General features: G+C 45.5%; 1 protein-coding gene across 6 annotated transcripts in view; it reads left to right on the top strand.

Moving 5' to 3' along the window:
- Window positions 1-15,875, top strand: part of Brd4 (bromodomain containing 4) — a 77,399-nt gene that overhangs the window by 53,692 nt on the left and 7,832 nt on the right. For 5 of the 6 annotated variants that reach the window (XM_028783586.1, XM_028783587.1, XM_028783590.1 and 2 more), the window contains exons 8-12: window positions 4,201-4,410; window positions 5,134-5,333; window positions 5,744-6,039; window positions 7,104-7,214; window positions 15,749-15,801. In XM_028783586.1, the coding sequence (XP_028639419.1) occupies window positions 4,201-4,410; window positions 5,134-5,333; window positions 5,744-6,039; window positions 7,104-7,214; window positions 15,749-15,801 (870 nt within the window). Of the gene's footprint in view, window positions 1-4,200; window positions 4,411-5,133; window positions 5,334-5,743; window positions 6,040-7,103; window positions 7,215-11,462; window positions 13,574-15,748; window positions 15,802-15,875 lie in introns of those variants that run through there. The other variant, XM_028783591.1, reaches the window with a different exon arrangement.

Below are 15,875 nucleotides of genomic sequence, written 5' to 3'. Positions count from 1 at the left end.
TCTCTAGGTATTTCCAGGGCAGAGATTTGCAAAGCTTTTCGTGACTCATTGGTCTCTGCCACACAGAGGTCACTAGAACTTTAGTGATTCCCTGCCTCCATACTGTTTTGTTAGCTTTACTAATGTGTCACATGAGAGCATCTTTTCTCCTTTCACCAGAGTTAAGGCATTTTTGCCATTTGGTTTCTGTTGATGAGTTGCCTTCAGTTCAGAGAACATGTCAGATTCAAGGGTAGTTCAAGGGTAGCTTGACTGTTCTTTGTTGTTAGTGTTGAACTGGCTCTTAAAATTCAAATGCATGATCAGATCTATCGGGATTTTGTTTGTTTGGTTTTGTTTGTTTTACATTTATTTGTATTGGTGGTTTGACTATCAGATGTCTGGGGCTTGTGGAGTATAAAAGAGGGTAGCAGATCTTCTAGACTGGAGTTGTGAGCTTCCAGCCTCCTTAAAGGTGCTAAAGACCAAACCAGAATCCCCTGCAAGAACACCCAATGCTGTAACCACTAAGCTATCTCTCCAGCACCTGGAAGGTTATGTTTGGTTTTGTTTGTTTGTTTGTTTGGTTGGTTGGTTGGTTTGGTTTTTGTACGTGTTTGTTTGGTTTTTTTTTTTTGTTTTTTTTTTTTTTTTGTTTTTTTTAGGTTTTGGTTGGTTTTTTTTTTTTTTTTTTTGGTGTTTGTTTGTTTAAATCTTCCTTAGGGTTTTTTGTTTTTGTTTTTGTTTTTTTTTAATTGTACTAGGCTCTAGCATTCCCTCTCCAGTTTAGTGTTATCTATCCTTCAGCTTCATAAAAAAGGCAGCCCCTTCACCATTTTATATCTGCTTTTACTAGTCTTTATGTGGAATTTAGGCTTTTAAATTTTGCAACAGTCTTTTAAAATTTATTTATAAGTTAATGTGTTTGAACTGTACTCTTCTTGTCTATTTCTGGCTAGTCCTACCTCTGCCTTCTGAGTGCTGGAATTAAAGATAGGCTACACTGTACTCAGCTGACTACAATTCTTAAACAGGACCACCAAGTGGCACTGTACCTTCAGACTTGGGTCTTTGGACCTCTCTCCTTTCTCACTGTTTCTTGAGAACCCACGATAGTGTTTGCCCATTTTTGCCCCTGTTTCAGAAACTGCAAAGTTCAATTCACTTACCTGCCAGCAAGGAAAAATACTATCTTGAAGAATTACTGTTAAAGAAGGGAAAGAAAAAAAACGATGTCTGGGGCCCCCCCTACCCCCAATCTGATTCTTTTTTCTTGTCCTTCTGATACCTTGCCACTATTTCCTCTTTATAATTTCTACTCTGAAGGATTTGGTTTTACATTTTGGTGTCTTATTTAAAAGTATTCTTTTGTGTACCTTTCTTCTCTTAGTGGACTAATCTATTCAAGCATGCCATTTTTATTATGATCACCAAGCTATCTGCCTCTTAGCAACTTCCAAAGATGAGTTCTTCATAGGCATTGACTTAATAACAAGCTTGACATAGAGGAGATGGCTATTCTCGAGTAGAATCAACTTGAGGCAGGGGTGGGAGGTTCTTTGCTTTATCTTAGCATTATCTTTTGCCAGGCAAGTTTCTATTCTGGAAGGCAATTGTCTTCATAGCATCTTTGGATTTCAGATTCTTTTTCTACAAATGTGCCCTATCACAGAATGCTATAAGTAGCCAGAAAGGGGGACACAAAGCTTTTACTTTGTTTACTTCTTTAAGAAGTATTGAGGTGGGCAGAAGAAATGAGTAAGTGGTAAGTAAGTGCATTCTGTGCATCATGAGGTCTAGAATTTGGATCTCAGAATCTGCATAATAAGCCAGGCATCCTATACATGCTTATAATCCCAATTTTGAGGGGGATGAAGAAAGTAGAATGACTAGCCCTTGCTACCTTATTATCTAGCCAAGAATACATGAGCCCTAGTTTCAAGAGTCCTTTCTCAAAGAAATAGGTAGGCGGGCAGTGGTGGTGCATGCCTTTAATTCCAGCACTTGGGAGGCAGAGACCGGCAGATTTCTGAGATTCCGAGGCCAACCTGGTCTACAGAGTTCCAGGACAGCCAGGGCTACACAGAGAAACCCTGTCTCAAAAAACAAAAGTTAAAAAAAAAAAATCAAAGAAATAAGTAAACGATAAAGGAGAAAACCTGATGCCCTTTTCAGGTCTCTATGCATACAGGTATGCACAACCTATTTTCTCTACATAGGCATATGCTTACACAGATATATATACATGCAAAAACAATTTTTAAAAAAGATTCATTCCTTTATTTTCTTGTTTGTTTATTATGTATGCAGTGTCATGCCTGCATGTATGTCTGCCTTCAGGTCAAAAGAGGGCACCAAGTCTCAGAAATAGATGAGCCACCATGTGGTTGCTGGGAACCGAACTTAGGACATCTTGAAGAGAAGCCAGTGCTCTCAACCTCTTGAGCCATCTCTCTAACCCTAAACACAATTTAAAAAAAAAAAGATTTATTGAGACCAACTTAGGTTTTTTAATTAGGCTATGCTGCAAGATTAGAATTTACTTGGAAAAGTTATGTAGAAAAGGATCTACTTCTTTTCCCCTTCATTTCAGAAGATTTGTAGTAACTGTGGCCCATGTGCTTACAAGGACTTTAATATGTTGAGGGGTGGTCACAAATTCCTTGTGATTGTAATTGTTGAATAGGGAGAAAGAAACTAGAAAGACATTTGGCTCCTGTTTTAGTTCCCAGAGGCAGGCAAGTTTTGCTGGGTATGCATGCTTGTTCAAGCTTCATCCCAAGCTTATGGCACCACCTACTGAACTTTCAATTTTTGTACCCTAAAATTTTAAATGGATTTCTACCTCCAACCTTGGCTTCTGGGCTTCTGAGACAATTTAGACACTGTGGCCTCCTAGCATTTGAGTTTGTACTGAGAGAACTTTATTTATCACATACAGCCTGGGCTAGGTAAGCCTGCTTATTATTCTGATGCATGCACACACACAGTTTACCTACATGGGACTGACTCTCTGCATATATGTTCTGTGACACCATCAATATTGGATCCTCACTGGGACTCCCGGTTATTCTATTGTTGTCCTTTGTATGGAGATCCTGCAGCTTTGGATCAGCAGGACTGGCCCAAGTGTTCACAGATTATACTGAGTTTGGGTTGAGCATACACAGTGCCCTGGATCTGGGCCTGGGAGGTAGCTGAACTGGTCAGCACACTGGCTATCTATCCCTTATTTGTACCACCAGGGTAAGTTCTAGAGAACTCATCTAGGCCTCCCCATGCTGCCTCAGCAGGAGAGTCAGGGACAGCTTTCATGCCCTCAGGTGCTCACTTGTAGCCAACATCTCCAAAGCCAGCTTCACTGTGCTGCCCAGTCAAGACTACTCTCCCAAGTGCTGCACCTGGAAGAAGTGGGGGGAGGGGGAGGTGTGGTTGCAGGGTTATTCCATTCTTAAAGTGGATCTTTTAAAAAAAATCTTTCTGGGAAGCTATGTCTATTCTGTGAGTTGTTGTTGGATTGGCTGTGGAGTCCCCACCATGGGTGAGGGGTGCAGATTGCCAGGTGGTTAGCTGTGTGTGATTTGATTCCTAGGAACACAAGCAGGGACTACTGCTCTATGAGTTCCGTAACTCGTATGTAACTGTCAGGTAGTCTCAGAGTCTCTTAAAGTATGTTCCTCTCTCCAGAATACCTGTGACTTCTGTTCTGGCTGGTTATACCTTACAAGGTAACCCTTCCCTAAGCCTGCCGTAAGCACCCTACATCACTAGCCAGCGTTTCTAGAGATACATGAGCCAGGGGCTTGTTCAGTTACATACATGGACCACTCTGAGTAATAGGGAAGCAGATACAGACACATATACATGTGCACTCTACTGGTAATGCTCAACTCAAAGCCTTTGCCAGTATTATTTTCTGTATGTAGGAGGCCAGCAAAACCTCATGTCAGAGAACTATAGACCTGGTAGGAGGAAGTTTGGGCATGTTCTCTGGTGAGTCTTGATAGTGGCCTAACACTGAGTACTCTCAAATTAAAGTTCTCAGAAGACTAGTTTTTTACTTTGGTAACTGTTTCCTCCAGGAAATGAATGCTTAGTAATATCAGTCGTTTGTGTGCACAGAAACAGAGATACATTTATTCTATAGCTCTCTTCCTGTTGACTTGATCCCAGGCATTCCTGAGTCTGAGCACCCACATAAGCATGGCTTTTTCTCCTCAGGATGTGTTTGAAATGCGCTTTGCCAAGATGCCTGATGAGCCTGAAGAGCCAGTTGTTATGGTGTCCTCCCCTGCAGTGCCACCCCCTACAAAGGTGGTAGCCCCGCCCTCATCTAGTGACAGCAGCAGTGATAGTTCGTCCGACAGTGACAGTTCCTCTGACGACTCCGAGGAAGAGCGAGCCCAGCGGCTGGCTGAGCTCCAGGAGCAGGTGAGGGAATCTGTGCTTTTATGTGCAGAAGCCAGGGTAGTGGTCTCTCACAGGTTTCTAAGAGATGTTCTTAACACTACCTCTTTAAAGATATTGTGGCATTTCCTCTTTCTCAATGGCATGTTAATCCTATAGATGTGTATACTGTGTGTTTTGAATAGGAATGAAGTGTGGCCGTTTTCTGTGAGAATAGGCTTCAGGATCCTGGAGCTGTTTGCCTACAATAATCTTACTTTTGAGTTAGTCACCAAGCCCTAGTGTACTCTTTACCTAGCCCTTAGAAACCTTCTTCCTGGAAACATCCTGGGACTAAGATAACCAGGAGATTCCACATCTGTCAGGTCATTCCATTCAGCTTCTCTGTAGCGATCCTTGGAGATCAAGGAGTGGGTAAGCACTTCAGGGATCTCCTTAATGTGGCAGGACCATGGCTGGAGGCCAGCATGTCCTCTGCTTGCACCATACCCAGAGCTTAACACTCAAGTGTAAGTTGTTAGCGTGAGACAGAGCCAGCCTCCAGGCTTAGGTAGTGAGGAGAACATTCAGTCCTGTTAGTCGGTGCCTTAGTTTGCATTTGAGGCACGTTCCCACTGGCTGGCCAGGAACCCAAAGAAATCCACCTACCTCTGCTTCTCAAATGTGGGAAGGGGATTGATGATAGGCCTGTTCCATCATGCCTGGCCTGGTTGTGATTTCTCCCCCACGGCCCCATTTGCTCCACAGCTCAAAGCCGTGCATGAGCAGCTTGCAGCCCTCTCACAGCCCCAGCAGAACAAACCAAAGAAAAAGGAGAAGGACAAGAAGGAAAAGAAAAAGGAAAAGCACAAAAAGAAAGACGAAGTGGATGAAAATAAAAAAAGCAAAACCAAGGAACTTCCTCCTAAAAAGACAAAGAAAAATAACAGCAGCAACAGCAGTATGAGGTCTGTGTTTCCTAGTTTTTCTATCTTTGGAAGTGGTGATCCCAAAAAATCCTTGGTAGGGAGGAAGGCCACCCTATTGGCTTCAGTCATCAATCTGGGTTGGTGCCCTACCATAAGCTCTTAGCCGTTCTTCTCCCTCAGTTTTTTCCCTTAATGAGTTTTAGTAACTCACTGCTTGACCAGAGAGGGCACAGTAGGCAGCCGTTATGCAGCTACAGCTTCTGTAGTCTGCCAAAGTTTACTCTGGTCTTTCTGATTTTCAAGTAGCATTAAATCCCATTCCCTATTGGGTGTGGGAAGTCAAACAACGCCCACCCCACATTCATACACCTAACCACATATATTCTGAGTGGTGTGTGCAGTTTTCTTCAGGGGACCCACTCTTAACTGTATATATCATCCCTTCATAGCAAGAAAGAACCAGCACCCACGAAGACCAAGCCGCCTCCCACATATGAATCTGAAGAAGAGGACAAGTGTAAGCCCATGTCTTACGAGGAGAAGCGGCAGCTAAGTCTAGATATCAACAAGCTTCCTGGTGAGAAGCTAGGCCGTGTAGTACACATAATTCAGTCGAGAGAACCATCACTTAAAAACTCCAACCCTGACGAGATTGAGATTGATTTTGAGACCTTAAAGCCATCTACACTACGAGAGTTGGAGCGATATGTCACCTCCTGTTTGCGGAAGAAAAGGAAACCTCAAGGTATAGTTGAGAACTCCTTCCCATGGAAACCCTCAGTTAGCCCTCTTCTAACTCAGCACTCTGCAATGAAGCCCCACTCACCACCTCCACACACAGTTATGAATTCCATGCGTTTAGAAACCTCAAGAATGATACTGTATTAGACCCTGGATTGTTACACGTTTCTGGATCTCTGGTGGCTGGCTGAAACCTACCTGAATCAGCTGCCTTTTAAGCCTTGCTCTAAACAGCAGCTGTTTTCATCTCTGGTTGCTACCTATACAGTCTTCTCCAAAAATGATCTCCCACCTCTATTGAGGTGAGGCCAGGAGGGAAGGGGTGTCTGGATGTCCTGTTAGTGTGTGTACTGATGTTAGTACAGTATTGAGCATTACTTTACTAGCAGAAGTGACACCCACCCCATCCCTGCCATCAGCCTTCCAGATATCTCTTCCATATTATATTTGCTTATAAATATAAGCAAATATATTGCTTATATTTATTGGCTTATAATTGGGTTACATTGGCTTATAAATTTCCCCCTTAGTACTAGAGGGTTTATTTAGCTTAGGATATGTGTCAAAATATTTTTTATATACTGCTTTCTTGGTCCATGCTAACTTCTAGGTCCTCAGAACTTTGCTCTGAATCTGATGTTCAATGACAGCATATGGGCTTTACTCTTGCAACTTAACAGGAAAGCTTTGAGAACTTTGGAGCTCTTTGCTTGTTTTGCTGTGCTCTGGACACAGCAAATAACCTGTATGAAGAAATTACTGCTCTGCCTGGTCTTCTGAGTCCATGAGAAACCATTCAGGGGGTATTATAAAAGAGCTTGATGAGGCCTTGAAATTGTAGCATGATGCTATGTTTCAGCTAGTATGTAGCAGGCTACCAGTCAGAACCTTAGAGCTACTCAGGATCTGGATTGGTAGTCACTGTAAGCAGTGTAAGGAGCAGTCGTTAAGCCTACGGGGTTCAGACTTCCCACTGGTCCTTCCTCTGGGTAGTTGGGAATACACTGGCTAACAGCAAGTGTCTGGATTGGTATCCTTTCTGATACAGTTCTGTTATTTGGGTTGCAGCTGAAAAAGTTGATGTGATTGCTGGTTCTTCCAAGATGAAGGGCTTCTCATCCTCTGAGTCGGAGAGCACCAGCGAATCTAGCTCCTCTGACAGTGAAGACTCTGAAACAGGTTAGCTGGCTCCTGTTTAAGCATCTTATCAAGCTACCCCACTCATCCCTGGTACTGTCTCAGTCCTTTGTCTAGCCCAGAGTTGATGGCCACTGAGAACTGCCTGGGCTTTTCATGTTAACTTCTCCCTGCAGGGTGGCAAGATGCCCTGTGTAGCAGCACTCTGTTCTCTCTATCTGGGTAAACCTTGAGGACTGCAGGTGTTGGGGTCCCATCAACCTTGGGTTGGAATGTCCCCACTCCCCTTCCAGTATTCTGGTCTTACAGTTGGTATGGGAACAAATCTGGCCACATTTCAGCAGAGTAGAGCCAAGCTACCTGTAGTTGACAGCCTGTATGATCAGTCTGTTTTGAGTTCTGTTGTCTGTAGCCTGAGCTTGAACTATGGAAATTGCCATTTTCTTCTTCTCCACAGTGTGCTTACTGCTGTTTTGTGTTGTCAGTTCCCAGATCTGCTCTAACTACATGTATGCCCTGCTCTTCTGCTGATCCCTGTGCTCTGTGGGCCTATATAGTGGTGTTTAGTTCCTTTGTTCTGAGCACCAGTTACAGAGCTGGAGGTGAGGGCAGGTGGTAATGATGGGAACAAGCTGCTTTCCCGGAGGTGTACTTTTCTTTGTTGTTCTGGGAGGAGCAAGTGCTCCCACTGACCTCAAGGGAAAGTAGGAAAGAAGGCACAGTGTACCTAGGTTGCCTGACACATGGCTCACATGAGCGTGACCCTTGGGCAGGTCAGGTTCCTTTTCCTGAGACGATATAGTCCACCTATGAGCCAGCTCTGGGGGCTCAAATGGGCTAGGATGTGTGAAGTGTATAGTTAGAAGTGGGCCTGTGGATGCAGAGACTCCTGGCACTCTTCCATGGATCTTTGACTTACGGAGTCACGGCCTGGTCATGTCAGGGAAAGTCCAGGCTCCGTGACAGCAGCAACGATGACACCTGTTGTCTCCAGCTGTGCACACAGAGACTGGAATTGGGGGAGAGACATTTTGTGGGCCATGGAATAGGCTTGGGCCTTCCCAGGACAGTTCTCTGTACTGCCTTGTTTTTGATGAGCAATGTATTTACAGAGCAAATGTAATCCATTAAATGGTGTGTTCTGCAGCATGTGCAAATTAGCTGGTCGATCACAACCTCCCCCTATTTTGTTCTTTTCCCGTTTATTCTAAAATACCTTGCCTCGCTTTCCCATGAACCAGCAGAGGGAGCTGCATCCTAGGCCTGCTGAGTAGGGCTGGCCCTGAGCCATTCCTTGAACTGGGGCTACTGCCTTCAGTAGGGTGAATGGGGTGAATAGATGTATTCTTGGGGCTCCATTAGCATTCTTGGTGGCCACTGACTTTTCACTTTCATTGCCAGCCAAGCTTTAGATTTGCCTTTCCTCTGTTTTCTTTCTTTTTCTTTTTTTTTTGGGGGGGGGGTCCGCCTGTATTTTCTAGATTGTCCCTCCTAAGATTTTGCAATCTTCTAAGAATCCAAGTGTTCAAATGACAATACCAGAGACTGACCGTGACCTGATGCTAAACATCTTGGCTTACCTTACCTCTGACCCCTCACAAGTATTTCGAGCCACTGCCCCACAAACCTCTTCTTTGGGTGGTAGTCCTCCTATGGTCGTCTCACATGAGTGCCCTGCATCTGTCTTTCCCTGATGGCTGTCGTGATGACCTTTCCAGCAGCTTTTTGCTACTGTTACAGAGAAGACTTTTTCTTTTTTTCCTAACTGGCCTCCTCACTTAAGTAGAAAGCTTGTGCAACAAGTAATCCGAGAGTCCTGGGAACAGCTGTCCTGGCGGGAAGGAGGGTGGAATTTAAAGTCCTGGAGCTGCTGACCTGCAGACTTTTAGGCGTTGGCTATGTAGCACTGACGGTTTTGGCTGCCTGGGCTGAGCCTTTCCTTCATTCCAGATGATACCCTTCCCATTTTTGGCTGGCTCACACTTGACTGCATTCAGGCCACTGGTTTGTGTTTCCTACTTTGTACACAGTTCTGTGTTGTGAGGCTTTTGACAGTACTACTTAGGACCTACTGAGATTTTGTTTTAAGCCCCACATAGGACACACAGAAGGGCATGCACATGCATGGACATGTGCATACACTAGTAAATGTCACACCAGTAAAACAGCTTCTGTCTCCTCATGCCACACAGACACTGCACTTTGTGGTATTCAGGTTGCAAAGGTAGGCAGATCCTCTAGTAGCTGATCTCCTGGGTTCAGGCAGCCCAGCAACCCCAACCTCTATAACAAGTTACTGGTAGTGCCTCCGTGGCAGGAGATGGTGGTAGAGACAGGGTAGACACAGAAGATGTTTCTCTTTGGTCTTTAGATCTAGTTTATGTTTTTCATGTTCTTAATTTTCTACTTGAATTGAAGCTGACATTTCTCATGGGACCTATTTTTGTCACTTGTACTAAGGGTCAGTTCTACTGGCATGGCCCCAGTGACACAAATCATCTAAAGCACCTGAAGAGAAACACTTAGTAGGGGCTAGAAGGGTGTACAAGGATGCATGGGGTTAGACCACGCTGCAAAGGAGTGGGTGGGATGCTTTACTGGCTGGATTTCAGCTGCTGTGTGATCCTTCGTTTTCTGCAGCAGCAGCACCAATGGCCAGCCCTTCTTGACATTTCTCTTGAGCCAAGTTATTTATAGTTTGGCTGTTTTGTTTTTTTATTTAGCTTTGATTCTAACTTGAGTCTGGAACTGCTTAGGAGTTCAGTGTTAGGATAAACAGAGTAAGGTCCAGGTGCAATTCCTTTCAACTTCTAGGAAGTCTTCAAACCTGGGCTAGGCAAGTCAGGGTAAGACACTGTGACTCTCCTTTCCCATTACTCTGCCAGTCACCAGCATAGGATCGGATCATCCCTCATATGGGGTAAGGGATGTCCTAAGACTGTTGTAGTTCTCTCATTATATTGCTAATATCTGGTTCTCCTCATATTTTCCACAGGTCTTTGTGAGTTTAGGTAGCTACGTAGCTGCTTATATACATCCTCTCTGGAGCCACCCCTGTAGTGCACCTCAGGCCGGAATGGGTTTGGAGCCATACAGTGAGAAGGCTCTGGGACTGCAGCCTGTTCATGCAAGAGCACAGTTCAGCTATTTTAGTCTTACTTCCTTTTCCCAGGATTGGAACATGTGGGTGTTCCTTAATAGCTCCAGGGTAAAGAGGAATGCGTGGTGTTTTGGAAAGGCTGGAGCTGGGAAGTTCAGACAGGGGCCATAAGACACACTCTAGAGGCTGATCAGGAAGTCAGCCTCAGCTGGCCCCAGGATCTTTGAGAGATTCCCTTCAGGGGTATAGTGATCTGTTGCCAGAATGTGACAATTATTTCAGAAAGGGATAAGGCCCCTTGAGAGTAGGAGTGTGCAGAGCCAGGTGGCACCACCTCCAGAAGCCCAGGAGTTTGAAGGGATTGATTGGGGCTTCCCTGGGGTGAGGGCCAGCTTTGTGGAATGTAGCCTACAGTAAGAGGCTGAGTAGGCGGAGTTTTCCCAGGCATGTTCTGGGACTAGGGATTGTAACATTTATAATTCCAGCAGCGGCGCCACTCTGCTACATGTGGGAACCAGTCCAGACCCCTTTCTGGACCAGAAGCCATATTGGATGTCCTGAAAAAGGATGCAAAGGACAAGGCCTTTTCTCTTTGGCCTCTTCCTCCCCTCAACAATTGCTATGTCACCAATTCCGCTTTTTATAGTTTCTACTTATGTTTTGGAGATGTGGAAATAGACAGAGATGGCTCTGCTCTTTGCCTTCCTCAGTGGGAGGTGTTGCCTCCTTTGTTGGGGCTTTTCTTCCCTGACCACACTATGAGAAAGGGTTGGTATTTCGCTTTTCTGAAGAACAGTTAGCTGGTTCCTGGTGTCTTTGACACACCTGGCTGGTGACATAGCTTGGGTACCTCTCATATGTAAGAGGGACTTTAGGAGTAAAGAAATACTCAGGCAGGGCACATGGAACTCATTAGCAGGAATCAGTTTTGTGTATAAGTGCAGACAAACTTGAAACAATTTTAGAGTCTTGTTACATGTACTGTGGTCTTTCTATGATTCAGATTTATCCATCCCTGCTGAGGCAGGCCAGTCAAGGATGGGGCTCTTGGTTTCCAACAAGGTCCTCTTGTGCCCTTTCAGTCACTGGGGCACAGATGCTGGCTCAGTCTGCAATTCTTCTGTTCTTGTAACTTGAACGGTACATTCCACACCATTCTCTCACACTGGTTTCTTTCTCCCTCTATGTAGGTCCTGCCTAATCATTGGACACGGACTCTTAATAAAACGGTCTTCAGTTCCAGATTCCTTCCCAGCGAGCTATAGCTTAAGTCCATTTTCTTCTGTGAAAGGGACAGGACTCCATCAAGTTATGGAATTGCTCAGAGCCCTGGGCCTATCCCCCGGGGTGGATTAGTCATGTCCAGCAGCACACACCTAGTCTCACCTTCAGGAAGGCTGCCTGCCTGGCCTGCTGCCTGGGCCTCTCTGTACAAAGACTGCCTGGCTATCCTGCCCAGCCTCCCTGGTCATCTGGGGTCCTCTGGGTGGGTGGCATCTCCTAGAGGGTGATGATAACCCTCCTCTATGCATACATGTGGTGCTGCTCTGTGTGCAAAGCCTGATCACAGTGTGTTTCCTCTCTTTGTCCCTTCCATCTTTTTCTGAGACTCCAGACCTTGCAGTGACTTTAGCCCAGGAAAGCTAATTCACCCTGAGGATGAACATTTTGACCTCCCATGTGGGGCCTCCCTGGTTGGTTTGATCAGATGGAAGCTGTGACCAGCTTTAGCCTGCACATAGCCTCCTGAATTCTCCTTTAGTCTCTGTTGTCACCATAGAGCACTAAAAGTTCAAGTGCCCTAGTGGATATTTTCCCAAGTTCTTTGGTCTTGTCTCCTAATCACATAAGTAAAGTACCCTTTTACTTACGTAAAAGGTTGTTGGTGGGGGACATGCAGGCACATTAGGGCCCACTGTCAAGCCAGGTCAGGATCTGGGAAGTGGGCAAGAAATACACCATGGCTACTTGTGAACTGCCTACAGTGCCTCTCCAAGTTCCATTGCCATCATGACCATCCTTATCTTTAGCTTCCTATAATGACAGCAGCTATTGAGGCTAGAGCAGGCAAGGATAGGCCATATCATCCAAACCTTTCCAGAAACAAACCAAAGTAGGCTGGGTTTTTGTTGTTGTTGTTGTTGTTGATGTTTTGTTTTTTGGGGGGTGGGGATGGGGTTTGTTTGTTTTGTTTTTCCTCCCTAAAAACTGGCCCTGGTCCTTTTTTTGATCATAAATCTAGCATCTCACCAGAAAACTGCCTGACATAAAAAGCCCCATTTTAGTGGGCTCTTTCTGTCCTTTTTTTCTTTCAAAATGTGCTTTTATGTACTTCTCAGAAGACTGTCTGAAGTGGTGCCCCTTCCCAGATTCCAGAGTTCCAATATTCAAGGGTTGCTTGCTGCTCTGTATCTGATATTGGGCTTTGGGTCTCAGACTTCCTAGAACACCCATTGACAATAACACTGCGGACCCCCCCCCCCCCAATGATGATGATGCTGAGTTTCTAGGCCATTCCAAGTCCTCTGTGTGTCTAGCTTCAAGATTGTGAAGCGTACTATTTTGAGCTGCCCTTTGCCCTGTGCCTGATATATTCCCAGTGAACTTGGCTTGGCTGGAATTAGAGGGAGGGGAAGCTGCTTGCCCAGAGATTCCCACAGGACAGTTGGGAAAGCTGTTGGCATTATCTTTCTGGGAAGATTTTTGCTCTCTTGGACCAAATGGTAGCCTACATTCCTACAGTATCTTGGCTATGTGCTGCCCCTGTCCCTCCCAACACCCTGTCTACACATGTGCATACATACAGGGCAGTTTGCCTAGAGAGTACACTTCGCTGTCCTGAATCCCATCCCTGGCTATGTGGGCCTACTGTGTGATAGGAACACTCAGGACCTGTTGAACTTGAAAGGTCTTTAGCCTTAAACTACCAATTGTACTTGGTATCCTGGGAACGTAGCCAGAAAGGACAGTGTCCCACCTGTTCTTCCTTGTTGGTAGTCTTCTGTTCCTGGGCAATGGGAGGTCCCCTTGGAAAGCATTAGTATACCAGCTGACTGTGGGATCCTGTTGGGGTGCCTGCAAGGACAGTTGGGGTGGGGGGGCACTTCTCTCCTCGATTGCCTTGCCCTCAAACCTGTCTCCTTCATTCAAGTGGGGCTGGGCTGGGGTTGAAGAAATCAGTGTTTTAATCAGAGTTTACAAAAATCATTTTACTTTGTATAATACCATCCTATGTAAAGATGAAATTTGTGTTGGAGTCTAAGATTGTTATGGAATAAAGATCACACAGTATTTGAGGCCATCTCCATGTAACCCTTTCTAGAGAGTTTTGTGGGGATGGGAGGGGGCTGGTGTGTCATGAAGCTGTGTATTTCCTGTCTTGTCTTCTTACTGGTAACCCACCACAAGGCTTGGGCGATAGGAGCTGCATAGGGCTGCCTCACAAAACACTTCAGCTCTGCTAGTCTTACCCGGGCCCAGAGGGGCTGCTAAAGATGAGTCCCAGAGTCCTCCTGCTGTGACCTTTGCATCGCAGCTGAGGTTTCCCAGAAGCCCTTTGTCCACTGCTCTTGGTCCTAAGCCTAGGCTTGTAGACCCTAATTTGAGGCACGTGGTGAGAGGCAGGAGACATTTGTTCCTTCTATGTAAGTAGGAGAACAATGTTCAATGCTAATAGACAATAGGAAGTAAGCCCCATTCTTTCCCACTCAGTTCAGCGTCTGAGTGCCACCTCTAAGGCTTTTCCAAATCACATTTGACAATAGTGGTTCAGCTTCATCTCTGAGCTTGTGTATATTGCTGAGATCACCTTGAGTATAGTCAGTATTTTTGTAAAACAGCTCTCCCCAGATCCCTGTCTGTCACCCTTCCCACTCCACCCTTCTTACAACGACACCAGAAATGCTAATAGAGGAGCCTGTCCAATGGCTGTTCCAGCTCCTCTCTCCACAACTACTGAATTATTGGCTCTCTAGCCGTTGTGTACCCTCGTCATACAAATCCTTCTGGTGTGAGGTCTCCAGCTAGTGCTGTTTCTACATTGTAAATAGCCAAATGCCATGCCCTGATTCTATAAATCTTTCCAACAACACCCTTTTGAATGTCTTCTTGTATGAAGCTCTCTTACCAAATTTCTTCTACTGACCCAAGGAGTTGTGTGAGAGAGAGCTCTGCTTTCTGACATCCAAATTTGGGGTTCAGCCTTGGATTCTCATAAGCTAGGTGTCCTCACTTGCTGCCCTTGGTCATTTATGTGAGGACATGCTTGTGGCTGCTGAGGTCTTTGTCTGTTTTGTCAGTCCTGCCATGGAATGGTGAGCTCTTGCAAGGTACAAGGTCCCATCATTCTGTTGGTAACATACTGCACCTCAGGAGCCATGCCTTTCACAGTACTTCGACACAGCTATGAGCTAGCCTTGACACTACCAGCAAGAACTGGTGTTCTGACAGGGTGCTTGGGAAAGGCCAAAACAAAGACAAAAGTGACTCCTAGTAACAGTAGCCTGAAAGGCTCTGTACCATGGGGCCCAGCCTCCAACCTGGTTGATTGGCATCCCTCCCTTGGAGTACCCAGCTGGTAAAAATATCTTACAAACTCTTAAGGTGGAGGCAGAGGTATGAACATAGGTTTTTAACCAGTTTAACAGAGAAAGGCACATTTGCACACAAAAAGCACTGGCCTTCAGCCTTTAAGGAGCCAGGACACACCTTCCTTTTTTTCTGTGCACACTGACTGTCCAGAGAACGGTCGCTGACATCTGTCTTGTCCAAGAAAGAGAAGGGGCCAGTGCCATCTTTTTGGCAGTGAGCACCTGCCCTGTTTGTTCGTGGACATTCTGGGGTGGATATGCTGCTCCCCTATTCCCATTCTGTGTTCTCGTTCAGGGTCACTCTCCTTTCCCACTCTGTGGCTCTGGTCAAAGTTATGCTCCATGGCAGGATCACTGATCTTTCTCGGTCCCAGGCTCAGCTCCTTACTCTGAGGCAAGGACCACCTCAGTACACAATTCTACCAGAGACCCTAAATTGCTGACTCAGCTTTGTGGCCCTGAATGGTTGTCCTCATTTTTTTGGATGGAGCCTTGTCTCAACTGGGGTCATTCCAAATATCCCAAGTTATTCCAGAACATGGCAGGTTGTAATACAGAATGTGCTGACACTCTCATCCAAGGTATGGCTCGCAAAATGGTAAGGTCTCTAGTGCTTAAATTCTGACCTAGCCAGGGCCTTGCCCTTTACTTGTGCCTGTGGTCTGGAGCTTGTTGAGGCATTTTTCAGGCACAGTTCCTTGGGAAAGGTACAGGGAGATGGATAGGTGACACTCCACACATCTTTTTCTCCCTATGATGACCCTATTCAGATGCATTTTCAGTGTTACCAGCCCTTGTCCTAAAAGCCCTATGTCCTTGTCTTCTGCATCCAAGGCCAATTGATGGTCTCTTCCCCAGAGTCTTACTACCTTTTCTTTTCTCTGCAGAAATGGCTCCCAAGTCAAAAAAGAAGGGGCACACTGGGAGGGACCAGAAAAAGGTATGTGTTTCAAATCTCCTTCAATGATAGCTGGCCCCTCAGCTGAGGGTACTGCGGTAGGCTGATCTCTCCCA

Source organism: Grammomys surdaster, unplaced genomic scaffold (genome assembly GCF_004785775.1).
Source record: "Grammomys surdaster isolate TR1022 unplaced genomic scaffold, NIH_TR_1.0 1149, whole genome shotgun sequence".
In the NCBI taxonomy this organism is placed as follows: domain Eukaryota; kingdom Metazoa; phylum Chordata; class Mammalia; order Rodentia; family Muridae; genus Grammomys; species Grammomys surdaster.
This window is presented reverse-complemented; position numbering and strand designations above follow the sequence as displayed.